The 12,141-nt window shown below is 44.5% G+C and overlaps 1 protein-coding gene across 1 annotated transcript in view; it reads right to left on the reverse strand.

Moving 5' to 3' along the window:
- Positions 1-7,441: 7,441 nt before the first annotated feature.
- LOC144509713 (scavenger receptor cysteine-rich domain-containing protein DMBT1-like) overlaps positions 7,442-12,141 on the reverse strand; it is an 89,481-nt gene continuing 84,781 nt past the window's right edge. Inside the window, exons 17-20 of the mRNA XM_078238494.1 lie at positions 11,338-11,484; positions 8,747-9,061; positions 7,640-7,957; positions 7,442-7,554 (exon numbers count right to left, since the gene is read on the reverse strand). Of these exons, the coding sequence (XP_078094620.1) occupies positions 7,442-7,554; positions 7,640-7,957; positions 8,747-9,061; positions 11,338-11,484 (893 nt within the window). The remainder of the gene's footprint in view (positions 7,555-7,639; positions 7,958-8,746; positions 9,062-11,337; positions 11,485-12,141) is intronic.

Raw genomic sequence — 12,141 nt, forward strand, 5'->3', positions numbered from 1 at the left:
CTGGACCATGTCATGTTGGGTTAGCTTAATCCCAGTTTTGAAATCTCATTCAACCTCCACCCCGCCCCCCCCCCTCCCATCCGAACAAGACCCATTTCACTGTCTGTAAAGAAAGCTCTGTGAGAAGACACAATGGATGGAATTTTCATTGCTTTGTCCCAGCGAGTACCATCGATATTACTGGCTTTCAAATCAGAAGTATTTCAATCCTTTTCGATGATAAATCTACTCTAAAATACTATGGATCCTTGCTCGAGTTATTTCACAGTGCCATGTTTTCTTTCTGTTCGGGATTTTTTGTAAATAAGCTTATAAAATCTTTCTTGGAATCTGAGTGTCGCTGTCTGGGCCATTTGCTGATATTCCCAAATGCCCTTGATAAGGCGGTGGTGACCTGCATTCTTAAAATGCTGCACCCCACGTGGTGAAAGTACACCCACAATGCGGTTCGGGAGAGAGTTCCAGGATTGTGAAGGAACAGTGATATTTTCCCAAGTCAGGGTGATGTGGGTTTTTACCAAAGGGGGTGAAGTTCAAAAAGCGCGATGGCGGCAAATGAAATTGTACCCACATTGAATTCCGGAGAATATCCCTTCAGGATTTTCTGATCCAGGTTCACTCAAACTACGATTGGTGTAATAGTCCATCTGATTGAGGGAGTGAATGGAAACTGTCAAAGACAAAAATGGGTAGTTATTGGAGAGATTGTTTGGAATGTCGGACCCGAGAGCTTAATACCTTACTCGTGCCTGTTACAATGCCTTAGAATTTATTACCTGCCACGATTGTGGGAGGACATTCACGAAGCGCACAAATGGCTCAAAGAGAAAGAAAGAGTTACCCCACAATCACCCCGATCAGGGCAACAATAGATGTTGATCCTGCCCTCGACAGGTACAATAATCCCCAGTCTTAACTCATTATTATTGGTAATATCTCATATATTGGAGTAGTGGTGGGGGGTGGGGGGGGGGCGGTGGGGAGGGGTATGTGGCATAGTGGTTAGCACGCCTGCCTCACAGCGCCACAGACCCAGGTTCGATTCTCGGCTTGGGTCTCTGTGTGGAGTTTGTATGTTCTCTCCGTGTCGGCATGGGTATCCTCCGTGTGATCTGCTGTCTCCCCAGAATCCAACGATGTGCTGGTTAGGTGGATTTGCCATGCTAAATTCTCCCTCAGTGTACCCGATCAGCCACCGACGTGTAGCGACGAGAGAATTATCACAGTAACTTAATAGCAATGTTAATGTAAGCCTACTTGTGACTATTGAATAAACTTAAATACGGTATAATATATCCAGTTACTTTGCACGCAGTGAGCGAAAATCTCTGATCCAGAATCATCATCCCAGCTCCCAGAAACTTACAATCAGACAACAGCAATTGCAGAAACTGGAACTGCTTTTGTCTTGAATCACTTTTCTCGGGAAACTGATCCAGCATGTTCAGTCTTTCTGCTTAATTATAACCCCATAACTCTGGTATATTTTTTGCACAATCTCTTGCGCTTCAGTATCCTTTTGATGATATGCTGAAAGGAAAGGTAAACTCTACACCAAATGTGATCTCACCAAGATTTTTCAAAAAAAAGATTTGCAACAAGTCCTTTACTTTCCGATCCCAATTCTCAGATATAGTCGCCAGTGCTTTCTCATGGCTTTAATAACCTGCATCCATATTTTTATTGTTTCTTGTGTTTTTTCTTCTCAGGCCACTTTGCTCAAAGATCCCACATGGTTTCTTATTCCAAATAATCTATCGTCTCCTTAATTTTCTTCACAGTATATAATTCTTCACAACTGCTTTTGAATTTCTATTAATGTTTTCGAGTAATTTGTTTCAGTCCTCCTCAATATTGACTAAACTCTTCCAAATCCGTCCTCATCTCCCTCACAATTTGGTGGTTTTGACAAATTTAGAAAATTTAACTTTTGGCTCAAAAGTCAATTATGATTATGCACCAGTTGTTGCAGCACATCATTTTCCTTTTTCTGCCACTCCAAGCAACCAGACTTTCCCCTGGTCTGTGCTTTCTGCTTTCTTGCCTCTAGTTAGTCATGTGATTACTTGCCTTCTGCCTCCATGTATCTCACGATTATCAGAAGTCTCAAAGAGATTTCCTAGCTATCTAAGTACTTTTGAGGTGTAGTCGATGTTGCAATGTAACAACCAGGAACCTTTTCCACACAGTAAGTTCCCGCAAACAAATGTGATTATCATCAAATTGTCTGTTCTTGTGATATTACCCAGGACACAATGAATTACTCACGGCATTTCTTTGAGATGGTACCATGGGATGTTTCTGTTCACATGAGAAGGCACAGAGATCCTCGCTTTAATGTCTTACCCAAACATAGAAAATAGAAGGAGGAGTAGGACATTCGGCCATCCGAGACTGCTCCGCCATTCACTTAGATCATGGATGATCATCAAATTCAATATCCTGATCCCGCCTTGCCCCATGTCCATTGATTCATTTAGCCCCAAGAGCTTTATCTAATTTCTTCTTGAAATGACACAATGATTTGTCTCGAACTACGTTTTGTGATCCTGAATTCCAGACATTCACCACTCTGGATGAAGAAATTTCTCCTCACCTCAATCCGAAAAAGTTTACCCCTTATCCTCAAACTTTGACCCCTCGTTCCAAGTTGGAACATCTGGCTGTGGAGCAAACCCTCGGCACTGCATTGGAATAGCAGCCATCATTGTTATGTTTTACTTCTGGAGTGGGACTTGCAACCCAAATTTTGGACATTGAAGTTAGAATGCTACAATCTAAGCCACAGTTGGCGTAGATTCACTCACATTTTCTATTTGCCTAATCTATGGTGCCTTATCAAGGACCTTTCGGAAATCACGATAAATTGGATCTTCACCATTTTCTTTATCTACCAAGCTACTTCAGCAGGGATTTTGATGATGTTGGTTAAGCAAGCCATTGCATTTTGAAGGCTGACTACACATTATTGTTTGTTTGTTTCTATTCATTCATTGATTTTTTTTCCTCCTTCAGCATTTGTTCTATTAATTCCCCCCAATCCCTCCTTCCCACCCCCACCCCCCCCCCCCTCCCCCCCCCCCCCCCCCCGCCGCCGCCCCCCCCCCCCCCCATGAATGTTAAGCTGGATAGACCACAGTTCCTTTTTACATGTAATTTTAAAAATAGCTATCTGCAAGAAAACAGACAGTCTACTAATTTCCAATCAAATATCTCGTCAGATTCATTTAAAATACATGGTTGAATTCCTTCCAGACCAGAAGATGCATTCTCACAGCTTTATTCATTCAACATTTGAATTTGTATTAATTTTATGTAATTAGATCAATCTCAATTTCAATGTCATATTCGCCTATTTTTAGGCAGGATTAATAATGAAACAATTCTTTAATATTTCGATCATTTCAATTTTATTGCTTGTTATTTATTCATGGGATAGTTTAAAAGTATTGAGTCTTCACTGAAGCTGGAAATTCTGAGGATTTTTCTCTCTGAAAGGGTCTTTTATTTTTGCAATTTTCTTTGACAGAGAGCAGTTAGAGGCTCATTGAATGATTTCTGGGCTGTTTGAGATAGATTTTGGATCTGTAATGAATTAACTGTCGTGTGACAGGCACAGGAAAGGGAAGGCCACAATCAGATCAGCCATTCGTTTATGGAATGGCGCACATCTTATGATTTTATCGTGTTCTTCAATAATTGGTCATATTTCTTTTCAGCACTGTTTTTCTCATTCGAATAGAACATTAAGCTATTTTATGAGATGCTCCTTAAAAATGTCATCTCATTGAATTACAATTGTTTGACATCTCTGCACAACCCGTCCATGTTATTCACCGCCGCTCCCCCCCCCCCCCCCCCCCCACCCCCACCCCCATCTCTGCTTTTCCATATTGAACATAGAAGATAGAACAGTACAGCACAGTACAGGCCCTTCGGCCCTCGATGTTGTGCCGAGCTTTGCCCGAAACCAAGATCAAGCTATCCCACTCCCTATCAACCTGGTGTGCTCCATGCGCCTATCCAATAACCGCTTGAAAGTTCCTAAACTGTCCGACTCCACTATCACAGCAGGCAGTCCATTCCACACGCCAACCACTCTCTGAGTAAAGAACCTACCTCGGACATCCCTCCTATATCTCCCACCATGTACCTTATAGTTATGCCCCCTAGTAACAGCTACATCCACCCGAGGAAATAGTCTCTGAACGTCCACTCTATTAATCCCCCTCATCATCTTATAAACCTCTATTAAGTAGCCTCTCATCCTCCTCCGCTCTAAAGAGAAAAGCCCCAGCTCGCTCAACCTTTACTCATAAGACCAACCCTCCAAACCAGGCAGCATCCTGGTGAATCTCCTTTGCACTCTTTCCAATGCTTCCACATCCTTCTTATAGTGAGGTGACTAGAACTGCATACAATATTCCAAATGTGGTCTCACCAAAGTACTGTACAGTTGCAGCATAACCCCACAGCTCTTAAACTCAAACCCCCTGTTAATAAACGCTAACACACTATAGGCATTCTTCACGGCTCTATCCACTTGAGTGGCAACCTTTAGAGATCTGTGGATGTGAACCCCAAGATCTCTCTGTTCCTCCACATTCCTCAGAACCCTGCTGTTGACCCTGTAATCCGCATTCAAATTTGTCCTCCCAAAATGAATCACCTCGCACTCATTAGAGTTAAACTGCATCTGCCATTTTTCGGCCCAGCTCTTCATCCTATCAATGTCTCTTTGCAGCCTACAACAGCCCTCCGTCTCATCCACTACTCCACCAATCTTGGTGTCATCAGCAAATTTACTGACCCACCCTTCACTCACTCCTCCAAGTCATTGATAAAAATCACAAAAACTAATATTCTTGCTTCATTGTGCATTGCCTACTTTTACTTCTCCCTTTTTCCTTCATGGTGTCTCATTCCACCCATTGTTTCTCATTTGCTTTAACCTGTTGCATTATTACCCATTGTTGATATACATCATTGTTTGCCAACGTGGTCTATTAAATATTTCCAAGTTTATTATCAGTTTCTGAAATTCAGCACTTCTCCCATCTGTTCTGAGTTATTATCATTAACTGTGTTACATTAAGATCGCTATTGCCTAGTTGCTCCCCTATTTTCTCCTCTTTCTCCTCTGGTCCATTCTCTCTGTCAAGATCCAGTTGTGAATCCTCGCCTGTTGCACGTCTTCCCTGCTGGATTAGAAATGGGTGCTTTCCACATGACAGCCCTCCGCTGGTGAGATTGTTGCTCACTAGCTCAGATACTAGAAATATCTGGAAATATCTGAAAATGGAGATATACACGCTGTTTTCAAGTATACACATTCTCTGAGAAATAAAGAGCACAGCGAGTCTTCCCAGACCAATGAATAATTTCACGAGCAGAAACAACTGCAATATGACGAGGCTATTTCACACTGGAAAGTGAGTGGGCTGCCCAGTGCTCCATTTAGTGGGGAACCACTTGGAATGGGAATTTAAGTAGAAGCTACATTTGGTCTGTGAAGACTGAGGAAAAGAAAAGTGGAAATACAAACCTGAACCCCCTGAATGAACGGAATTGCGGTCAGATTCAATATTCTCCATCTCTGCATAAATTCTTTGATAGAAAACAGAAGGCGAAGCCAAGTGGTGAGCGACAGGACCTGTTAAAGGGAGGGCAAGGCGATCAGTATGTTGTTGCATTACGAGGGCGGTTAACAGTAAAATGTCTGAGGCTGAAAAGCAAACCACAGATGTGGTGAGATCCTAAAGATAAAGCCAGTTAGTTTGAATGTGGATGTGCTCTGCTATCTGTACGAATCGGTGCATCGCTGAGTGTGCATTTTTGTGTTTGTAATAAGCGTTTGTTCACCTTCAGCAGAAGAGAACCCATTTGCAAGAAAGTCGGAAAAGACGGAAGGAGGTGTTTGGGGAGGGATGGGGGAATATGGGTAGGGTCGTGTAGAGTGTCAGACAAAATGAATCCCAACAGACCATTCCTGACAGCCCACGTGGAGATTTCAACTGAATTGGAGCGAGGCAGAAAGTTGACTGACCTTTGCGGTGGTCACATCAGTTTGGAGGCGGTACTGAGCAGGTTATTGTTCATAAGGGAGAAGTGACCTGGAGATCAGCGGTGGACTATGTGTGAAATATTTGTGTTCGGATGTAGAATTACTGAAGAATGCAGCAAATCACCTCAGAATATTGCACAGAATCTGGTCAAAAGAGTTCGCGATTAGACATGAGGCTGATGATAATGAGAGGGAAACAGATGCACAGCTGAGAAAGGAATATTTACCGATAAATATTTAAGAAACAGTTCAATTAAACTTTCTGTTCCATTATTAAAACAAGTGAGTCTTTCTGGAGTCTCAGATGAATTTGGTAGTGAATGATTTTGATTTGATTTATTATTGTCACATGTATTAGTATACAGTGAAAAGTATTGTTTCTTGCGCGCTATGTGGATTCTGTAATTAGTTTCACAGTTACAAATGCGGATGGGAATTGAAAACAGGGTTTCAGAATTATTTTCCGTAAGTTCAAGTGACGTTCTTTGGAAAGGTGTAATAAACTGCAGCCCCAGGATATGAATCAATATCAGTATTTCAATGTTAGTTGGACGGGAAGATTGGAGACTCACCTTTTATTTTGAACTTTCTCAGTATTATCGCCAGCAGTGTGATCAGTTCCAAGATTAACAGCACTCCGAGGGTCATGCAGGCGACCAGGGGTATGGGAATGGCATCTGCTCGTCATAATAAGATGACAGAACGATTTAACAGAGATACAGTGCCCCCTTGCATCCTTTTAATGTTTCCATCAATCGGAAACCACCCCTTATTCAGAAATTAGCAAAAGTGTGTCATTGTAAATAATACCAGTATCATTGGGAAGAACTGTAACATCAACACTAATTCTAATAAGTTAAACAGACGAAATACCTGAAGGTGTGGCCTGAGGAGAATTCGATGACAAATGGAGCCCTGTGGGATATATTGGACAAACATTAATGATCTTCAAATGTTGGTGATTTACTTTAGAAGGCCAAATTCGTTTTCCTAATTTTTCGAAATTGATCATGTCCACAAACTGAGCGGCCCTTACCAGAACAAATCACCCTGGCATCTTCCTTGTGGTCACAATCAGACTGGGCTGCTGATGCGGAGGGACAGTCGGACAGAAACCATTCACTTCCGGTGCATTTCACCTCATCCAGCCAGGTGTCACCGTTACCCTGGGGCAAAGGGGACCCTCCTTGGGCCAACAGAGCGGAACCGCAAGCCAACTGCCTGCACACAACATTAGCATCGGCCAGATCCCAGGAATCATCACAAACCGTGCCCCAACGGTTATTGTACAATATCTCCACTCTCCCAGAGCAGTTCGTGACTCCTCCCACCAGGCGCAAACGCCGTCCTAAATCCATCCAAGAGAAGCAATTGTTATTATTGATCTAGCAGGAGCCGGGAATGCATCAGATGTTTCGTATAGCAGCATGTACCTGATTCTCGACTGCCTTCCATTGAACTGTGGGGCTGCTCCTTCGTCCCGGTGGTCCCTGTTAAGAACAGACATTTGCTGAGCGCTTTGGGTGGCAATGTTTGCAATGACAGCAGCACATTGAGAGTTTTGGTGTGTGTTACCTGAACAAACGACACCCGCATCATAATGGTGGCTGCAGTCTTTGACACCCTCCGAGTCTGACTCACACTGCCAAATGGTCGACTCGAATGGAGTACACCCCAGCTCACTGAGTCTGACAGGTCCAGATCCCTCTCCGAACTTCCCAGCTTCATAGTGCATTGATTCGACGCTGCCACACTCCAACTGTTTACAGATCACTTTAGCATCGTCTGCACGCAGTATGTCCGAACACACTGTGCCCCAGGTGCCACTATAGAAGATTTCCACTCTGCCCTCGCAGCGGTGATCTCCGTTCACCAGTCTTAATTCCTTGTGCTCTGTCAATGAAGTAAGAAATATCCGAATTTATATCTTCACAAAAAAAGAGAAAGTTGCCATAATCCAGGATGACCACAGCTGATTTAACCTGATGATCTCCACACGTCAAGGTAAGGGCGAGATTCATGAATAACCTCAGCTGTTACGGGGATTGACCCCGCGCTGTTGACATCGCTCTCTATCACAAGCCAGCTGTCCAGCCAACTGGGTGTACATAGTGTCCTGGTTATGGCAACTGATTGGCAATAATTATTTCAGAAATGTAACAGAAGACTATTAGATCCAAAAATCAACAGAGATTTCGAATGGGAATGTCATACTTAAGAAATTTGGTGCATTTGTTTCAGGAGTTGCAGAAAGATACATCTGAAATGTACGTGGAGTTTCGAAAGGGCCAAGAGATCTGATGATATAGACGTTCTAATGAATTAGAAAGTGGTGGAGTCTATTCTTGGGATCCGAAATATGCAAGCAGGTCAGTCAGAAGAATCTGCATTTCTTGTCCCAGAGACTGGTGAGGTGGTGGAACTCAGACCAATTACAATCGTTGAGTGGAATAGTGCCAATGTCTTCAAGGTGAAACTAGATGAGTACAGGAGGGAAAGGAATGTCAGCATAGGCAGATAGAGTTGAAGGGAGTATTGCAGAATGATTCTCGAATTCAGTACAAATACCACACAGGCTAGTTGAGTGAAAAGGTCTGATTCTATGCCCTGGGTTCTGTGTAATTCAGTGTAATATCATCCGTGTGAAGCCTCATGGATTCCGCACATTGACAGCATCCTTACCTGAGCACATGATCCTCACATCTTCTTTATGGCTACAGTCGTGGTTACCCCATGATGCTGAGGGACATTCCCAGAGAAATGACTCGTTACCGGAACACTTTAGATCATCCACCCAAATTGGGCCTGAGCCCGGTTCACAAGAAGCAGGAAATGACATCTCCAATGCAGTTCCACAGCCCAGCTGTTTGCAAACCACGTTAGCGTCGGTTAAATCCCAGGAATCATCACAAACTGTGCCCCAACTCTGATTGTAATAAATCTCCACACGGCCAGCGCACGGGCTTTCACCGCCAGACAGTCTTATCTGCATGTGTTCTGTTGGACAGTAATACAGGCGAGTTATATTTCTAATAGATTTTCAGCTCATCGCTCTCTTCTTCCCATTGAATACTCTGAAGGAGAACGGAAATCTTTATTTATACCGTGCCTGTGACATATTACATTAGTCAATATGACAAAGCCTCCACTTTTACAAAGAAGACACCGTGCATGAATGTTTCACATATTCCAACATCTGAGGACATGGTTTCTGGATTCCAAGCCGCCCCCCGCCCCCCCCCCCCCCCCCCGCCCCCCCCCCCCCCCCCCCCCCGCCGCCCTCCGCCCCCGCCCCAATTTTTGTGCTGAATGCTGGGTACATTGTGTGCTGCCACTTGAGTTTTTCCCGATTTAATCTTCCCCTCATCCTGTCGGAACTGATATAATTTCCAGTATATTTACGTGTGTAGCTGTTCTTACATGGGATATCAGTCCACGCATACAACAAACACATCTGCCGCGAGTTCCGCACTGCCAATGGAGCTTAGACGGTTTCAGCCTCAGAACGACGGGTTTCAGTTTACATGCTGCACAACTACACTTGCAATAGTATAGATCACACACTCCAAAGCACTGCTGCCTGAACGGCAGCGAGGCCCACTCGGCAACACCTCAGTGCTCGCTGATCGACATTGCTTGCCCTTCTGTCAATTCCTGCGGTTTGGAAGTATCATCAAGTACAAAGACATGAATATTCCAGGCAACCCCTCCGCCCCCCCCCCCCCCCACCCCCCCACCCCCCCCGGCTCGCACGGTCATCCTCTGGGGATAAACACCACCAGGCCCATCATTTGGAGGCTTCGGCTTTTCCCATTTCTGGTATTTCCTCCATCAGCCAGGCCATTTCTTTAGTTCCCAAAAGAGAAAATGTTGGAAAATCTCGGCAGGCCAAGCAGCATCTGTAAGGAGAGGCTTTGACAAAGGGTCATCTGGAATCGAAACGTCATCTCAGTTCTCTCCTTACAGATGCTGCCAGACCTGCTGAGATTTTCCAGCATTTTCTCTTTTGATTTCAGATTCCAACATCCGCAGTATTTTGCTTTTACCCGTATCTTTAGTTGCCCTATCACCAAGAATGGAAATGCCTCACTAAACATCTCTTTCTTGCCACCGATGGTTAATTTTCTGCTGGTCCAATGAGGAAGTTTTCATCATATGTTTTCTGCTCCTTGATATCTCCGTTTCCTTTCCAATTGCACTCCTACGCAGTTCTATTTTACTTTTGCCTTCTTTAAAAGTGCTATAAAATTTCAAAACCCCGTCTAGTTCCCGTCTGTCTTTGTCCTTTGGCTTTACCCTCCCGCCCCTCGCGGTCCCGAGGCTGAATAACTACTATCAGCTGGAGAGAGGAACGGGAGTAGGCAATTCGGCCATTCGAGTCTGCTCTGCTGCGCATTCAGATCATGACTGCTCTGGCTGTAGTTTCAACTCCACTTTCGTGTCTTGCCAAATTCCCTTCCCGACACACTCCACACCCACTGACTCTCTTAACAACCTGCCGAGATCATCCTTAAATAAATGCAATGAGCCAGCCGCCACTGCTTCCTGGGAAAGGGAATTCCACGTTAGAATCACCCACTTAGAGTACAAACACCCTTCTCATTACCATCTTGCAATGGTATGGATAACATTCTCCAAACACTGTTGCCTGAACGGCAGCGAGGCCAACTGAACAACACCTCTTATGCTCGCTGATCGACTCTAACGGGGCAGAACAGTGCACAGTGGTCACTACTGTTGCCACACAGCGCCAGGGATCCGGGTTCGATTTCCGGCCTGGGTCACTGTCTGTCTGGAGTCTGCACGTTCTCCCCGTGTCTGTGTGGGTTTCCTTCCGGTGCTCCGGTTTCCTCCCACAGTCTGAAAGACGTGCTGCTTAAGTGCATTGACCCGAACAGGCGCCGTAGTGTGGCGGCTCGGGGAATTTCACAGTAACTTCATTGCAGTGTTGATGTAAATCTTCCTTGTGACTAAACTTACATAAATAAACATCTTAAAACGGAAACTCTTATATCTCTTAGTATCCTGAAATACTGAGGACCAAAATACCAGCAAATTAGAAACTTCCCGACATTGGCTCTGGAAGAGAGAACTTTTTTTTTCACCTGAACACATAACTCCTACTCCCGTGCTGTCACTGAGAGATGAATTGAATGGTAATGAGCTGCAGTTCCGGAGATGCGCTTCATTTCCATTACACTGGATATCAGTTATCCAAACTGATCTGACACTCTCTTCTCTCATTGAAGAATTGTAAGCGCCTATCCCGTTACCGCAGCCCAGCTGTCTGCAGACTACGTGAGCATCGCTCAGGTCCCAGAGGTTGTCCTGCACTCTGCCCCAGGCTCCATTGTAGTAAATCTCCACTCGCCCATCACACCGGCTTTCTCCGTCAGTCAGTCTCAGCAACCAATTTTCATCTACAAAGTGAAGCACATTGAGACAACGATTAAACGTAAGCCACAGTATCCTATTTACTGCATCTTAAAATGCCGACACACTGAGGGCGATTCTTCCCCAATGATCGTGCCAATCCTGGAAAATAGTATGCAAGCCTAAAATTCAGTGCCCTCTGGTGAAGAGTTTGCAATCGTTCCGGTGCCTTTCTACCTGCATAAATCAGATCATACACAAGGAGTAGCGCAAGGCTGATGAGCAAGAGATTCACTTAATTTCAATCTCATTAGTGTGTCCAGCATATAATTGTCCCCCGTCCTGGACTGTTCCCATCTCTGTGGCGGGAGGTCACACTGGGTGTGAATCACTATTTGTCTTAACTAGCAGAGACCTGGTGTAATGATGATGCTGAGAGGCAAGCAGTCCCCTGGGCCTGATGAAATGTATCCTAGGATTCTTTGGGAGGCAAGGGATGAGATTGCAGAGCCTTTGGCGTTGATCTTTGGGTCCTCGCTGTCCACGGGGATGGTGCCAGAGGACTGGAGAATGGCGAATGTTGTTCCTCTGTTTAAGAAAGGGAATAGAAATGACCCTGGTAATTATAGACCGGTTAGTCTTACTTCGGTGGTTGGTAAATTGATGGAAAGGGTCCTTAGGGATGGGATTTACGACCATTTAGA

The sequence above is a fragment of the Mustelus asterias genome, chromosome 22 (assembly GCF_964213995.1).
Source record: "Mustelus asterias chromosome 22, sMusAst1.hap1.1, whole genome shotgun sequence".
Lineage (NCBI taxonomy): Eukaryota > Metazoa > Chordata > Chondrichthyes > Carcharhiniformes > Triakidae > Mustelus > Mustelus asterias.